The 17,845-nt window shown below is 48.3% G+C and overlaps 2 protein-coding genes across 2 annotated transcripts; both read right to left on the bottom strand.

Moving 5' to 3' along the window:
• Positions 1–11,526: 11,526 nt before the first annotated feature.
• Positions 11,527–12,916, bottom strand: UCRPA7_8069 (putative proteinase t protein; the record flags this gene model as incomplete). The annotated part of the gene is made up of 4 exons (XM_007920582.1): positions 11,527–11,781; positions 11,835–12,350; positions 12,404–12,589; positions 12,881–12,916. The coding sequence occupies 4 exons, from the start codon at positions 12,914–12,916 to the stop codon at positions 11,527–11,529; spliced, it is 993 nt and encodes a 330-aa protein (XP_007918773.1).
• Positions 12,917–16,429: 3,513 nt separating this feature from the next.
• UCRPA7_8068 (putative organophosphate acid anhydrase protein) lies at positions 16,430–17,731 on the bottom strand (the record flags this gene model as incomplete). Its single annotated transcript, XM_007920591.1, has 1 exon — positions 16,430–17,731. One exon carries the CDS (start codon positions 17,729–17,731, stop codon positions 16,430–16,432), a length of 1,302 nt encoding a protein of 433 aa, XP_007918782.1.
• Positions 17,732–17,845: the final 114 nt, after the last annotated feature.

The following is a 17,845-nucleotide window of genomic DNA, read 5'->3' as shown; positions in this document are numbered from 1 at the left end:
TATATACTTCTCGTGGAGTTGATTGCGTGAGTACACTTTAGTCGGGATTTAGCCATGTGTGAGACTTTCTAATTACTTTCAGACATCAATTCTGCTATCCCGTCCGATGGTAAGTAAACTATACCTCATTTATGGTTGATCAATCAAGAACATTGGGGATATTAACATTTCACTGTTAGGATCGAAACACAAGACGTTCTACTCGCCGAAAGGCAGGTAGAGCGTCTTATAGAGATTGGCCCGGGAAGCACGCTGGTCAACATGGCCAAACGGACTGTCGCATCTATATATCAGAACGCCGATATGGCAGCGGGCCTACAGCGACGACTCTTATCCGTGAAGCTAGATTCTAAGGAGATTTTCTACGAAGAAGAAAAATATTTCCATGAGCAAGGTCCAGTTAGTGTTGAAGGTAGTGAAGATGCTCCCGTCAAGACTGCCTCCGAGGCCCTCGCTCCTCCGGCTTCGGTCACACCGTCGGCACCTCACCAGCGAATGGCCCTACCGAGCGCTCCCGTAACAGCAGCCGAGGTGGTGAGGACAATCGTCGCGACTACCCTGAAAGTCCCCATCGCAAAAGTCTCGATGGATAGTACTATTAAAGGATTCGCAGCCGGTACGTTATTTATTCGCGACGCGTAAGTAGAATTTTGTCGAGCTAATGAAAGCGCCTAGGGAGATCTACTCTCCAGAATGAGATTGTAGGTTATCTTGAAAAGGAGCTTGGGTCATTACCACATGACGTGGAAGATACGACACTCGGAGACTTGTGCTCCTCTCTCCAGACCAGCTTCAATGGCGAGCTTGGTCAGCGCTCACAATCGATGATAAATCAAATGATGGCATCCAAAATGCCTGGCTCTTTCACAGCCCGTTCTATAAGAAAATACCTGGACCGCAAGTGGGGTTTAACGAGCGACAGACAAGATTCCGTCCTCCTCCTTGCGACGACTGTTCAGCCTGCTGCTAGGCTCACCTCAGAAGAAGAAGCCAATGATTTCATTGATAGAGTGGTTGCAATCTATATGGAAAGCTTAGACATCGATCCACTGCTCACACTCGCTGAGAGTGGAACGCAGAATTCGATCGCCCTCGATCCCGTGGTACTAGACCACTTCCGAGGGCAGCACGATGCTCTAAACAGACGATTGATGAACGTATATGCAGGTCATCTCAATGCGAACTCTTGCTCAAGTGGCACCATACATGATGACCTTAGAGAACACATTGAGATATTGCGGTCCCAGCTTGGGTCATGGGTGGAAGAGCACGGAGAGACATACGGAGACGGCATCGCATCAATGTTTGATGCGAAGAAGGCGAGACAATACGATTCAAGTTGGAACTGGGGAATGCAGAATCTTTTGTCTCTATTCTATGGTCTCATACACGGAAGCCTAATAGACAACGATGCAGTCGCTCAAAGAGCCTATCGAATTCGGAATCAGTGCAACCAGCGGCTAGTAGTGACGATGCGATATCTCAAAGAGAAAGCTCAACGGATATCACATGTTCAGGGTCATCGGAAGGAGAGATACAACACGGCGGCACGGTTCTTGGCATATTTGATCGAAATGTGCGTTGACGAGCCTGAGCTTCTACCCGTAGCTAGGGGCGTTTCAAACTTCAGAGCCCCAAAGACTTTAATCGATAGCCAGGGCAAGATTCAGTATTTCGAGGTTTCGAGGCCTAGGCAACGAGAAAGAAACACATGCGATTGTACCTCAGCCAAAGAACTATCCGTACCAGAAGCGGAGATCAACGGGAAAGAACCAAGTATTCTTGAGGCCATGTCTATCTCAAAACATCATTTGCGCATTAAAAAGAAAGTCAAGCAGGGGTGGGTTGTTAGCCACGATCTTACACAGGAGTATTGGGAAGCTTTGGACCTCAACATTACACGAGGAGTAACATTTCACGAAAAGTGCATCCTTATAACAGGAGCAAGCCAGGGGTCAATTGGGCTTGACATCCTCAAATGTGTACTCAGCGGTGGGGCAAGAGTAGTCATTACTACCCGGTCCTACTCAGCGGCGACCGCTCGTTTCTACCAAGAGATCTATATGGAATTTGGTGCGCGCAGCTCACGATTGGTGGTAGTACCATTCAACCAAGGCAGCCAGCGGGATATCAAATCCTTAGTTTCTTATATATATGACGATTTGTGCTGGGATTTGGATTTTGTTGTGCCGTTCGCGGCCATTTCCGAGAGCGGACGGGACATCAGCAATATCGACTCTCGATCAGAACTAGCCCATCGTGTTATGCTAACAAATACCGTGCGTATGTTGGGCGAGATAAAGACACAGAAAATAATCCGTGATACAATCACTCGACCTGCTCAGGTCATTCTGCCCCTTTCTCCCAACCATGGTATCTTCGGCAATGATGGGCTTTACGCGGAGTCTAAGTTAGCCTTGCAAGCCCTGCTTAACAAGCAGCGCTCTGAGGGTTGGGGAAATTACATCTCTATTTGTGGAGTCTCGATTGGATGGACTCGGGGCACTGGCCTAATGTCTTCAAACGATATCGTTGCTGAGGGGATTGAGAAACTTGGCGTCCGAACCTTTTCACAGGCGGAAATGGCATCCAACATCCTAGGACTTATGTCCCCGGCCATGACCTCGATATGTCAAGTCGAGCCAATAATCGCCGATCTTATGGGAGGCATGGACACAGTTGATGACTTTGATACTGCTGTTTCAGCAATTCGTGAAGACATAAATGCTACAGCTGAGCTACGCCGAGCTATTCTAAGTGACGAAGAACTGGACCACCAAATTATCAACGGAAGTCCTAAATCATCGACAACTAATGAATATCAGAAGAAGCTTGAGCCGCGTTTAAACATATGTGTGGACTTTCCAAAAGTGCTCGATTACGAGAATGATATTGCTCCCTTTCACGAAAAATTGGATGGAATGGTCGATCTCGAGCGAGTGGTGGTCGTTGTTGGTTTCTCCGAGATAGGACCTCAAGGCAACTCTAGAACAAGGTGGGACATGGAAGCGGAGGGCGAGCTCAGTTTTGAGGGTTGTATCGAGATGGCTTGGATGATAGGTCTGATCAAGCATCACCATGGACCAATCGTGGGCCAGGGACACTACAACGGCTGGGTCGATGCTAAGACAGGCAAGCCAATCGCGGACCAGGATATCAAGGCTCAGTACCAAGCTCATATTCTAAAACATACGGGAGTTCGTGAGGTTGAAACAAATTCCGAGGGCAGTAATGACGCTACCAAGAAACCGTATCTCCATGAACTCCTCATTAACGAAGATCTGGAACCTTTCGAAGTGCCACAAGAAATGGCCATGCACTTTAAGATGCATCACGGCAACAATGCAGAAATTGCGCAGATTGAAGGGTCCGATCAATATCGTGTGCGGATTAAAAAGGGTGCTACGCTCCATATCCCCAAATCCATTGATATTGGACGAAGAGTTGCTGGCCAAATACCCACAGGTTGGGATGCACGGACGTACGGCATATCTGACGAGATTATTTCTCAGGTGGATAAACTTACATTGTACAGTTTGGTCTGTACAGTGGAAGCGCTCCTCTGTGCCGGAGTGACGGACCCGTATGAATTCTATCAGCATATTCACACTTCAGATATCGGTATCTCCATTGGTTCTAGTATTGGCGGTGTGTCATCTTTGAATGATATGTTCAAACACCGACTTCTCGACAAGGCTGCACAGAGCGATGCTCTCCAGGAAACATACATCAATACAACCAGCGCTTGGGTCAACATGTTACTTCTCTCTAGCAACGGTCCTATTCGAACTCCTGCTGGTGCATGTGCTACTGCTCTGGAAGCGTTAGATACTGGTTATGAGCTGATTGTCGGCGGGAAAGCAAAAATGTGTTTAGTTGGAGGACTTGACGATTTACAAGATGACATGTCTTTCGAATTTGCGAAGATGAAAGCTACGATTGACCCAGAAACCGATTTCGAACGAGGGCGCGAGCCGCGAGAGATGTCTAGACCAGCGACTACGTCAAGAGACGGATTTGTTGAAGCGCAAGGATGCGGGTTGCAACTGTTGACCACTGCAAAACTGGCCTTAGATATGGGTCTTCCTATATATGGTGTGATCGCCTTGACCCAGACCGCGAGTGACAAGATTGGCCGGTCGGTTCCAGCGCCAGGCCAAGGACTACTAGCGGTTGTGCGTGAAGAATCCTCAATCATACCCTCACCTTTGCTTGATATACAGTACCGGAGACAGCTTCTAGAACATCGACTGGATCAGATCAAGTTAGACGAGGAATTCAAGTTAACATTGCTGAAGAGGCAGATTGCCAAGGGTTCTTACGAAATTCCTTCGGATGTGGCCGTTGAATTCTCGCGGGAGAGAGTCAGTTGCATCCAAGCCGAGGCTAGGGTCCAACGGAAAGAAGCGTTGTATACATATGGCAATCACTTCTGGAAAGGTGATAGTCGCATCTCGCCTCTCCGAGGCGCATTAGCCACATGGGGTCTCACGGTCGACGACCTTGACATAGCCTCCTTTCATGGAACCTCAACATCTATTGGCGACAAGAACGAAATAAAAGTTATTCAACGACAACTCTCCCATCTCGGGCGAACAAAAGGATCTCCTATAATCGGCATCTTTCAAAAATACCTGACCGGCCATGCGAAGGGGGCCGCAGGAGCCTGGATGCTAAATGGGTGTTTACAAGTTCTCAACCATAGTCTCGTCCCTGGGAATCGAAATGCTGACAACATCGATGAAGACTTCGAAGAACTTGATCATATCACATTTCCGAATAGGAGCATCCAGACAGATGGAATAAAAGCCTTCTCCATCACATCATTTGGTTTCGGGCAAAAAGGTGCACAGGGCATAGGTGTCCACCCCAAATACCTATTTGCTACTTTGGACGAAGACACCTATCGTGGGTATCAGGAGCTGGTTCTTTTTCGAAAGAACCAAGCGAATGCCCATTTTCAAAGTGCGATGATAAATAATCATTTGTTTGTTCCCAAGGATCGTCCACCATACTCAGACGATAGAGAGGTGGACTTTTTACTGAACCCTAACGCACGTGTCCTATGAGTACGATTTCTATTGGGTTTTAACACTATGAGCGTTGCATGTCTGGTGTTATGGGTTCATTGAACAATGTTGATCAACTGGTATCCATTTATATCGTTGGCAATAGATCATCGTTGGAAATAGAGTCTAGCATTGATGTGGCACAACAAGACGACTTAGAGCTCCGGGCAGTGAAAACACGGGGCTGAGATTCATCGAGTGGCAAAATATTGAGCAAATTAGATGTGTCGTATCCCTCTTATACTCGCATGATCCGCGTGACCTGTGTTTTACGATCAACCCTTCTTGATTAACATCTTTCAAGCTTGCGCTAAGGTGAATTGAAGTGTGCATCGTGACCCCGAATGTACCTAGGTAGTCAATGCAAATGGCGTTGGAGGCAGAAGCTCACTCAGACGTAAGTTCGATTTTCTAATAAATCTCTACACCATAGGAGCAAGAGTCATAGCCCCTGGTTCTTCCTATTGACGGTATCTTACAAGTCATATTTAAATATTCTCATTTCTTCAAGTCGTCCGAACTTGAATGTTGTTCAATCAAAGCATTGCTCTCGAGCAAAATCTTGTTCATATAGCCTTTGAAAACAGGCCAAACTGATGGCCGTAAGTCACCTGTCAGCCACATATTCCCTTTTGCATCTCGCCCAATGACGCCGAATATAGTGGGCGAGAATCTGGGAGTTCCTAGTGCCTGCAAGTGCCAGTATGCCGGATGCCCATAATTTCCACCCTTTTCTAGGGATCCTTCCCTTGAGGTCTCTCTATCCGGTGGCGGGATGATGGCTGGACGGAAATTAACGATGTCGAAGCAACGAGCCTTGCTCCAGCTCGACACCACCGCCAGCACAGTACTCGTGTCCCCAAACATCACAGCATTTCCCGTCTTTTGGAGGTTTTGCCGGTTGAGCCTGCACAAGCCAATCACCTGGTCTAATTCAAGCTGAGCAATAAGGTCATTGCGGTACTTCAGTGCCAACAACCCGAGCGGCTTCCGCAAGATCTCTGAGGCTGTATCAAATGAGAAAGCACCAACTGCTGCATTTTGGACATAAGCGGCGTCCTGACGAAATATTGACGGTGCGCGGGTCCGAGAGTCCACGCCAAGGATAGTAGTGACTGATCTGCTTGAAGGCTTTTTCAACTCCTCGCAGGCCATCCGTGTTACTAGCGCAGTGATGATGTCGCCATCGCTGATGAACGGGACTTCTTTGTTCCCTTGGCCGGCGCTCTGAATTAGATCATTTTTTGCTGTCTTTCTCAAAGCTAACACTAGCTCTTCGGGGAAACAGATTGTCCGGCTCTCAAGCGGAGGACACCACCAAGATTCGATCAGAAATCGGATGCCCCAGACGAATAATCGCCAGCCTGATAGCTGCCGGTCAGCGAGCAGGTATGGCTTGGATGGTTCGGCTTCATAGAGCCCCGCCATAGGATCATCACGGAATCCAAGAAAGGGCGGTACTTGATCTAGCTTTCCTCCCACTGCGAGCGACCAAGCCTTAAGAAGCGAAGCAAATCCCATCATATCAGAAAGGGTGTGTAGGAAGACCAAAGACACTAGAGTACCATCCTTGAAGTTGACAACTCGGAGCGCGATTTGTGGTTCATCGCCTTGCAAGTAGTCCTCGAACTTATCCGGTGCGCCGGGGCCAACACTCAACGACCTGAAGTAACGGGGACTGGGGTAAGTCTCCAGTTTGCCCGTCGGCCTAGGTAATTGAGACGCCATAGGATGCTCGGCCATGCACATATCTTCTTTGGCGTGTGAATACCTCAGAGGTGGTCTTTCGGTGGTAAATGGACGTGGAATATGAATCTCGACTTTTCCAGAGTCCTAGTGGCCTCTGTATCAGTCCAGCCTCCTGAGCGTCACCGATTTATAGACATGGACGAAAGTCCGTCAACACTAACCGTCTTTCGCAATCTACCTCCAAGCTTTCTCCAGCCTTCTATCTCGAGTAGCTGCCACATGCCATCTTTCAATTTGTCGCCGTCCAGAGCTTCGTCGAATCGACAAGTCCACGCCACTGAGGTAGTGCGATATCCCGCGAGATCGTCGAACATGTGCATAGGCACGACTTCATCTGTAGGCACCAACAAAGCTTGCTGGTCCTGAGGCGTGAGCCTGAAAAGGCTCTTAAGAAATGACACCATTGGCGGTCAAATTGTATTAAGCGCGTGTATCGAAATGAGGTTCGCAACAGTGTTTCCTCCGCGCTTTGAGGGGCGACGCCACGAGGAGGTGTTTCGCATGCAGCTTTGGAAATGTTCGTTTCCGAGTATGACGGTGTATTGGGTATCGCAATACTACGTAGTACTTCCCTACTCCTAGCTATTGTTAGAAAAGTGGGTATTTGCATGTGGAAGGATTGCCGTACTATCACTTATCCATTGTTCTGTAACGTTAATATCTTGGGGTAACCGTAACAAATAATTGATACTCGCGGTCTGACGAAAGAATACACGAAGGCTTAGGTATGCCGTATGATTGTTAGCCTCTAGGATCCAGTCTCGCATTTTTTTGCACATCAATTCCAACCCTGGGCAACCCCGCTAAAAAGAGAGGGTTGATTAAATTAGCTAAGTAAGTATAAAGGTCGCATATTATGCTAGACTTCCTTTCAACCCATGATTAGGCTTGTGTGTTTCAGCTACCATAGGGGGCACCTCGCATTTGGAGAAAGCCGATCGAATAGATAGCTCTACGGTTCTCGAATAGCTGCAAATGCTGCCGCTATAATCCTATCTGCGGGGGCGGCCTCAGTCTTTGTATCCTGTCGCCCCATTTACAATGCGGCTAGTTGGAATCAGAGCTGCCTAATGTGGGTTGTCCCATCTGCCGATATTCGACAGATCTGTAGTGAGCCATATGCTACATCCCACAACACTCCCGAGGGCTCCTTTGTCTAGAATTAACCGCCCATTTGATTTTATTCTCCAAAGTAAATCAACTGCAAATTGTATTTCTTCTTGTCCCCAACACTCTACATCGTCTTCATCCGCTGCATCTAATGCAACACCTATTGTGCGGCGAGTTCATTCCTTGGTGGATGTTGTATCCTCCTGTCGTAATCTATGGAATCTACTTGTCAATTAAATATCGAAGTCTTACCCTACCAACGATTGCTAATCCCGGCATCTATACTGGAGGAGCGTTCGGAGAGTCCAAATTCGAGTTGTCGCGGGAGCTCTTTCGAGTCTCTCCGGACTTTGCAGCTAAGACAGGTCTAATCGAAGGCTGCTCGGTGGGGGAACGACTTGTCTCATTGCAAAAGACTATGTCAGCACTACAAGTTGATTTTCCTGTGATTTTGAAACCAGATATAGGTCAGGGTGGCCTTGCGGTCGAAATTGTCAGGAATGCTGAGCAGGCAAGGGAATACTTGGATCGTTTCATGGGCAAGATATTACTGCAAGAGTTCGTTCGCGGGCCATATGAAGCAGGTATTTACTATTGCAGATTTCCTGGTCGGGAGAAAGGCTCTATCCTAGATATCACCGACAAGCGATTTCCTGTTGTGATAGGAGATGGACAGCAGAGTATTCAAGATTTGATACTGCGTGACCCAAGAGCTCGACTTTTCGCATCACATTATCTTGAACAGCTTGGTCCATTAGCCCGGCGGATCTTATCCCGCGATGAAACGTATCGCATCTGTTCACGAGGTAATTGGGTACAGGGCTGCATGTTCTTAGACGGAATGAGGCTTTGGAGTCCAGAGCTAGAGCAGCGTATCGACAGCATCTCGCGTGGTGTGAGCGGGTTTTTCATTGGGAGATACGATTTGAGATACGATTGTGAAGAGGACCTGATATCAGGGCGTGCATTCAAGATAGTTGAGCTCAATGGCATCACAGCAATACCCACAAGTTTGAAAGATCCCAAGACAAGTGTTTGGCATGCGTGGGGATTACTCTGCTATATCATGGGATGTTTGTTCGAGGTTGGAGCAAGGAACAGGGCACGGGGACATAACCCAATGCCAGTAGGAAAGCTAGTAAAGGCGGTGACGGATTTCAAGAATGTCATGAACATGATGTCCCGAAAGTCACAATAGACTAACCTCTTAAACCTTGCATGTCTATAACAGACCAATGTATAAACATCTTGAGAGATCTGCCTATTGAGCTATTCCGCAGACCCGTAACTAATCGCCAAATAGCTCATCGCCTTTGGCAAAAACGCGTACTGACAATATAGCTATGTACTTGATCTTTACTATGATAATGGTATATTGTATGACATCGACAACTCGACGTTCTGGGGATATTCAAAACATAGTGAGCATTATCTTTCGAATAGTGGAACGAGAGCGCTGTAATACCGACTGAGCAGACAACAAAAGCCGACGCGTTCACGGCCACTGTTGAGGGTATTGTTTGCACTCAGCAGCAAAAGTGGTATAAGACATTTGCTAGCGTACATTTTCAGCTTACGGCGAGGGTCAGCCCTTTGGAGACAACATGCGTCTAGCCCCAAGGGCTGTCTCACCATCATGAACCCGCTGAGTCAGGGTTTAGGAAAGGTCTTAGGATTAGTGGAGGCATTGAGGCGGGCTGGTCTCGAGCCGTTGCAGCACTCACCGAATGCGGATCTACAAAATAAAAGATTGAGACAGCACCCAGTGACTAGACAAACATGTTTCTGTGGTTGAAAATTAAAGAATTTATCCCAAAGCTACTACACTTGTCCTGATGCACATGAATTTTGATACTGGTCTTTCACGATCGACATCCCTTCAAATGTTGTAGAGTTTCCTCAAGGAGGCAGCGAAGATAATAAAAGCAACTACAGCTCATTTTCTAAGCCAGGAAAGGACTTCAGAAAATTCTCCTGAGACCCCTCAAATGACCCAGGATATACAATCCTGGCTCCGGCAACCCGTCCCTTTGAGCCTTTAAGAGTATACTGGGCCGTGTCGGACGGCACTTGGTATAATTTCGCTGGCTCCCCTGAGCAGGGGGTAGGCTCCCTCCCATTCTGGTAATAGATGTACAACATGTCGCCTTGCTTGACATCTCCGAAGACTGCTTCGTCAAATAGATCCTTCACGACAGTAGTGGAGCAGCACGCGCCGGAACCAGGTGAGTCGCAGGTGTGCGAGGGTGGCTGGGATGTAGCTCCCACCAGTTCGATAGACCGCGATGCAACGATCGAGGAATATAGAGCAAGCAGTACGAGAATTTTCGGTGAAAACATCTGCTTTGGTATCCATCAGCACTGTATGTCACAAATTGGCATGAAATAATTTGACCTTGGATTGAAGCTGAAGTCGTTGAGAATTCAATTGCTTGACAGGTTTAAGGCTAAGGTTTCGTTGGCATGAATGATGGTTGAGAATAGGGAAGTCTGGTATGAATTGAAAAGAAGAAATAACCCAGATTGCAGCGGCAAAGAATCCCATCTTATCCATGAAATCTGAATCTATAGTTATGTCGGAAGCTAGCTTTAGGGAGAAGTCAGCCCATGACTGCTGGTGCTGATGACCATATTTCCGGACAAAATCTCACGACAATATACTTTAAAAGTGCTTACAAATTTTACGCGACCGAAACTAAAATGCATTTCGACAGAACGTCCCAAGAGGAAGCAATGGTTGCAGCAGATGTCTTACTCCGGAAGGCCGAAACAACATTTGCGAGGCTCCTAGGCCGGCATCAGCTAGTCTCAGACGATTCCACTTTCTACCTGAAGACGTACCGCGGTGAGTGAAATACATGGTTCACTAGCTTCAGCCGAGCAGCAATCTAGGTTATGTCTCAATGCCATTTAAGGCTATCTAGCTTCCCGTGTGGCCTTAGTTGCCCGTTGAGCGGCACTATCGTGCTGTCGCATTACCCTAGAGAGCCCAGCCAAACCCCACGTATTCAGCTGAAGCGTTGGCATCTGCGACTAGTTGAACTATGTAGAATTGGAGGTTTCTGACCGTAGAGCGGATAGGGGCCGCTGTGTAGCGAGGATTAGTCCTCGGCCGTAACTCTGACGAAAATCCAGGCCAGGAGAGATGCTTTACACATGATCCATTGCCGAACCTTAAGGATCCGCCGCCGTGAACCAAAAATTAGGTTAAAGTGATTTCACGCTTGTGAATTATACTTGCTTAGTTGCCTTGATCCATCATCTGGCATTTATAATTGGTGCTCTCAACCAAGCTGAATAAGTCTAGGATCACCAGGGTCGCAGCGGAACATCGGCGCCTTATTCAATTTGATCGTTTGGATTAGCAATGATCACTTGCCTATACGATTCATCCATTTGCAGCGCAGAAATTGACTATCAAATTTTCGAACGCTGTCATTCAGGTAAGAGGAGCGCAGATGGGTTTGTAAAGCATATCTCTATGAGACCTTATATAATACATTCGATCCGTCATGAGCCGATAGGTTCCCCGATTAGTACAGTGTTTGACAACTCTCTACCATGTATATCTGAAGGAAGCCACAGGAGCCTTAGAGTTTTACTTTCGCACATGCCTGACACGGGAGTAGAACTTAGTCGGAATAGTTTCGTTTCCTGGGTTTCCCGCAATTCCGTTGTTCGCTAAGACGTTGGCTGTGCCGCTTGGAACGCCGGAGATAACATCAGAAAGGGCTGTTTTAGCAATGTAGCTGCATAGCTCGACAGGGTCAGTAGGAACAGTTCCTAGACCGAGCAGATAGGCAGCAAGGCCAGCAATGTGTGGGCTAGCCATGGACGTTCCAGAAATCGTGTTCTAGATCTCATTTAGTCATTTTTGCCAGAATGAACTGACAAGGTGCTGCTTACTGTTTCGCCACCAGGCCAGGTGCTCTCAATATCAGTCCCTGGCGCTAGGATATCCACAAGGCTACCGAAGTTGGAATACTCCGCAAGCTCGTCATCGATAGTTGTAGCCCCAACAGTGCATGCTGACTCTTCAGACGCGGGCGAAGACTCTTCTGCATCCGTAGCTTCGTTTCCTGCGGCAACTGCTAGAAACAAACCAGCACCGGTGATCGATGCCGCTGCCTCATTGACTGCGGCAGAGTAGCTTCCTCCCAGAGACATATTGACAACGACACCATTAGGGCACTCCTGACCCTCAGCATCGCTGGCTACGAAGTCCATTCCAGCGATGACAGCAGAGTTGGTGCCTTCGCCATTAGCATCCAGGACCTTGACAGCGAAGAGCTTAGTCTTCTTGGCAACACCGTATGTGACAGATCCGATAGTTCCAGCAACATGTGTACCATGCCCTTGGCCGTCTGTATCGTCGCCATCATCAGCATAGTTGGCTAGCCATTCCGCTCGCCCCTCAAACTCCTAAGCCGCGTTAGTCAATACGGTCAGTGCATGAATTGCAAGTCAAAGCATACCGGATGATCAATATCGATGCCGGTGTCGACAATGTACGCACACGTGCCTTCACCTGCACTTGAATCATAAGTGTAGGTGGTACTTCCAGGCCCTGAGCTCGACAACCGTGCAAGTCCCCAATCTGCATTCTGCTGCGTTTCAGTTGCTTTAATGGTGATGATAGCATCCTGCTCTATGTACTCGACCTATATCCGGATCAGTCTTGTTAACATATGTATTTTATAGACAAAACACACATTGTCGTCGTTTTGAAGAGATTCGAGTTCTTCACTGCTAAGACCGGAGGCAAACCCTTTAAAGCTACCAATTTTATAGACATGGTCGGCGTCTGCCTTTACGGCATTCATAACACTTTCAAGTGACCCGGTCTGGGCCTCGCCCTTCAACTTTACAATGTATTTTCCATCAATCAAAGTGGCCCCTCGAGGCTGAATCAAGGGAGCTGGCTGAGCCCGTCGGGAAGGAGCGGCAATTACCAACGGCAATAGAGAAAGAATGGTTGCGGCATGCATGATGATGGATGGAAAAAATTACGGGCTCCTGGCCGAGTGAGTGGATGACGATGGATGATAGGAACGAGCGAATAGCTGAGAACACGGAGCTTTACTGTTGGGTGACAGAATTGGCAAGCAATATCAGAAGACTTCCTCGTCTTTTATGCTTCAACTCTCGGTCACCCATGTCAGATCGCCCAGCTGAGCCATCTTGACGTGATTGTTATCTATTCAGGTTCAACTGCCATATAAGGAAGCTATTAAGACTCTGGACCCAACGGCCAGTAGATCCCGCACGCCATTTGGAAGGACCAAGTGAAGATGCTGAAGCGTGTATAATATTAAGGAGTCTCCTGCAGCATAAGCCACCAGCCAACCCGTGTCCGCCAGCTCACCTTGCCTAGAACGGCATTCCAGGCATTGCTTGCTGAACCATGTGCCGATCTTTGGCATCTCAGGCAGGAGGTCCTATTATTCGTCGAGGCAGCTCACAGTCCTCATTCTAGAATGAACCCACTACCGACGCGATGTTCACGGATTGCGGGTGTGGGCCACCTTGTGGCTGCGGCGAATGGCTCAATGGCCTCGGCACTCGCATTGGATCTTACAGCGGGCGAAATGAGGTCAGGGGGTTGTTGCAGCCAATTGAGACCGCTATCGCATTGCCAAGCTCCTATCGTTCCAGGCGCCAAGCGTTGATCTACGCGGTTAAGCATAACGCCTCCTTATCAGGGGCCTCTTGCTCCTTACCATCCTAATGCAGCTGAAACATTGTTCTGGAAAACCGGGTGATGCCTACCAATGTTTACCGGGTTTACCAGGTTTGTAAGGCGGGCTGTTCTATACTCCTCTCTTTCTGATATCCTCCACAGGATCAGTCTCGTTTCAAGTAGAATACTTCCCGCGACAGCTCAGCGGACAGCGTTGGCATGACGTAATCCCAATGCAAACAGGGAGACATGTGTGTGTGCTTGTAGCAGAGATACTTACGGCTTCTAGAAGTTGAATCCTAGACATAAGGTGTAAATACAACTAAAATATGAGAGCGCTGAGATATCTATGCTTCACTTACGCTAGTTTGGCTTAGAAAAGCTGCCTCGTAGAACGATATGTACCGATAATGAGAACAGTTAGGCCGTTAAAGGAGAGCATGTTTGGCTCGAGATTCGCAATAATAGCATGCGATTCATCGAAATGTGACGTTGTACATTAGTGTGGCGTTATTTCTGTGCGTTTAGCCCACATAGGCAGACCGCGCGAGGATCGGAAGCCATCTCCGCCCGGGATTCATTCTTATATCGGTAGATTCGCTAGATGATTTGGCGCTTGACAATGCACTTGATACATCCCTCTCGTCTCGGTGTAGTACCTCATAGTTTTTCTTTTCGTCTTTGGTAGCAGTTCCGCACTGGCCTATGAGCGAGATGAATCCTTCCTTCCTAGCCTCTTTGCGGCACAGACAGGAATCCGCTATCGCGTGGCCAGCGTTGACGCGATCCGCGACTTCAAAACTTCTTCCCGCAATTGGACAGCATTCCAGACTCAACCACGCATCGCACGACATCAATCTCGCCTTCTGTCGGCTTGTTATACAGCCGCAGCCATGTTTCGGCAGGCTTTCATTGGCGTGGCAGCGCTGGCCGCTATCCTTGCCGGGCTAATCGCCTTCTGGTCGACAGCTGCAGAGAAGCATCCAGTGGTCTATGGCCGTAACAACACCGTTCTGTTCATCACGGACAACCACCACGGCCTCTCAAATGTGCATGTCGCCACCAGCTTTGCACTCCTCGAGAACCATCCCGATATTGAGATCCATTATGCCTCATTTCCCAAGCTTAGAACGAAGATCGAACGTGTTTCAAAGGCCGGACAAGCCAGAAATGCAGCCGCAAAGCCAATACAGTGGCATACGCTCCCCGGATTGAACTATGTGGATGCTGTCATGCGCACACTGTACCACAGGACTAGTGCTATGGGTGATATGACTACGAATCCGGGTGTGCGAGGGATTGAGAAGCTCGTTACTATCATGGACACTGCAGTGGCGCCCTGGACGCCCGAAGAGCACTATGACTTGCTCATGTCAATGCGAAATCTAATAGAGGAGGTGAACCCCAATGTCGTCGTAACTGATCCATTGGTGTACGCGTCTCTTGAGGCGTCACGGGGACTAAATCGATCAACTGCGATGATCTCTCCCAATGACCTGCCTACAATTCTTGGTCCTCTGCAGCCTAGGGGAGCCGTTTTCTGGAAGTATCCAGCGTAAGTAGCTGCCCTAAACCGTCGAATTGTGCTGTGTAATCCTTTTGTTGTGTCTAGATGCAGTCTCCCCTCATTTTGACTGCTTATTATCCGGAGACTGACCAAAGCGATTTATCAGAGTTGGAACCGGATTTCAATTCCCAGTTCCTTTGCGAAATCTCCCGGAGAACATCTATGTCATGTATCGTTTGGCTAAGCAAATGCTATCATCTCCCCTCGTTCGTGAGAAAAGAGCATACCTGGCTAGCAAGGGGATAACAGAGACTACTCGATTCGATCCAATCGGTTATGAAGATCTGCCATGGATATCACCGGGGTTTCCAGAAGGCGGGTTTCCTATCGACTATATTCCTCCTCATGTCGTCGCATGTGGGCCCATTGCACTGGATGTTGCGTCAGTAAAAGAACAAGATCCAGAACTTACGATATGGCTCAAAAGGGGCCCAACCATGCTCATCAATCTGGGCAGTGGATACTACTGCCCAGAGAATAATGCGCAGATCATGGCAGAATCACTCGTCCCTGTATTTGAGCAAACTGATGCGCAGGTCCTCTGGAAGCTTATCAGGCTCGACGGCTATAATGATGACTTTGCTAAATCAGTCAAGAAATACATTGACAATGGTCGCCTCCGGATAGAGTCATGGTTGGATGCGGACCCTTTGTCAATTATGAAATCAGGTGACGTTGTTGCCTCTGTTCATCATGCAGCGGCAGGTGCTTACTTTGAAAAGATTCTGTAAGTCTTCGTTTGCTTCCTAGTTTGTTTTTCAAAGTTTAATGAACGCGCCCAGTGCTGGCATCCCACACGTTGTGCTCCCTTTGTGGGTCGATCATTACAATCTCGCATCTATGACTGAATACCTAGGTATTGGGATCTGGCCCGGAAGAGACAAAACTCCTGAATGGACACCGGCGGCGCTGAGTGATGGTTATCTACACGTACTGAAGGGCAATGAGAGCATTAAAATACGTGACAAATCGAAGTCCCTCGCCAAAATCGCAGCTTCATATGGTGGGCGGAATACGGCCGCGGCGAAAGTGGCAAGTCTAGCACGCGAAGGTCCTTAGGCGAATACAGCTCGGACCTCAGAAAATATTTCTTGCCAAGTGATCGCTATTATGTATTTTCTTGTTAATTCGGTCGCTGAAAATAATACACTTCTACTCTGTCTCGTGTTCTCGCTTCTAATTCCTAACACGCGCTTCAACGCTCCAAAAGACCTAGTTCAAATTGCCAACTTTCTCCCGACCCAGACTGATCTCTTAGTTCTGGTCCAATCTCACACCCCGTTTCCAAACACCCTTGATCGACAGAGTATCCGAAATGTTAATTGTAGGATTACCCTCCACAAGAAGCAAGTCAGCCCGAAGCCCTTCCTTCACATGACCTCTATCTTTCAACCCGAATCTCCTTGCTGGAACGCTTGTCGCAGCTTTCAGTGCATCAACCGTTGTCAAGCCTGCCTGAACTAGCAATTGCAGCTCGTGGTGCACGCTAGCACCGTGAGCCAGGCCTCCGAGATGTGGCATTGGAACGGATGCATCCGTGCCAGCGAGGATATCAATGCCAGCTTTGTGGAGGTCCCCAACTGTTTTCAAAACGACATTGAAATCACCCGCCGGGTAGGTATTGAAGCTGCTCTTTAGTGTGGACAGCCATTCCTGGCTCAATTTCGAGGAGACACGCTCATCGGAGGCCAACGATGCAGGCGGCAGGCCCATAATGGACGCATTTAGGCACAAACACGGCGTGATAAAGGTTCCAGCAGCCTTCGCCTTGTGGATAAACGATTCGTCAGCAGGCCGATCAATGAAAATGTGGGCGAGGCCGTCCATTCCGGCGTCAATAGCTATCTCAGCCGTGTCATAGGTAAGAATGTGAGCAATAGCCATTTTCTCTCGACGGTGTACTTCATGCACAGCAGCTAGAATGGTATCGTTGCTAGGCACAGGTAGCCCGGGCGCCTTCAGAACGCTCCCTTCCTCGATCATGATTTTAATGTAGTCTGCACCCTCTTCGATGCGTGCTTGCACAAAGGCAACGGCTTCATGGGGGTTAGAAGCATTGGGTGCCTTAATTCCTTGCCTCTTGCCCTCGCCACCCTTGTGGCCATGGTCATGTCCGTGTCCATGTGTATGAGGTGGACCGCTTCCTGGAGGTTTGCCAGCAGGTGGACCGTCTTTGCCTTTTCCGCCGCGTGGGCCATGAAGTTCGCTTGGATGGCCCCCAGGCGGCGTGAGGCCGAACGAAGCGCTTCGGAGGTCAGCAATGTCATCACGAGATGCAACCTCGGCGCGCTGCTCCGGTGTCCAATAACCCATCATCTCCAGCTCTGTAGTGACACCAAATGTCAAAGCCAGCTTTAATTGGGGAATTTTCGTGTGTGTATGTGCGTCGATTAGACCCGGCAACAAAGTACAATTTGTGCCATCAATGACCGTGGCATCGGCCGGAATGGGTACACCAATGCCTTGAATCACTGGGCCAGAGAGAACGACCGTAGTAGGGGAATGTTCGTTCTCTCCATCGAACAGACGAACGTTGGTGATAGCAGTGGTGGCCATAATAAATGATAGAGTTGATATTTATGGTGATGTATTTTGATAAGATGATTGATCTCTTTCTTCCGAAGTGGGTAGTCAATGCGATTGCAGGTCAAGAACTGCTAGATATTACTT

Source organism: Phaeoacremonium minimum (genome assembly GCF_000392275.1).
Source record: "Phaeoacremonium minimum UCRPA7 unplaced genomic scaffold PA7_03_scaffold_576, whole genome shotgun sequence".
Classification (NCBI taxonomy): domain Eukaryota; kingdom Fungi; phylum Ascomycota; class Sordariomycetes; order Togniniales; family Togniniaceae; genus Phaeoacremonium; species Phaeoacremonium minimum.
This window is presented reverse-complemented; position numbering and strand designations above follow the sequence as displayed.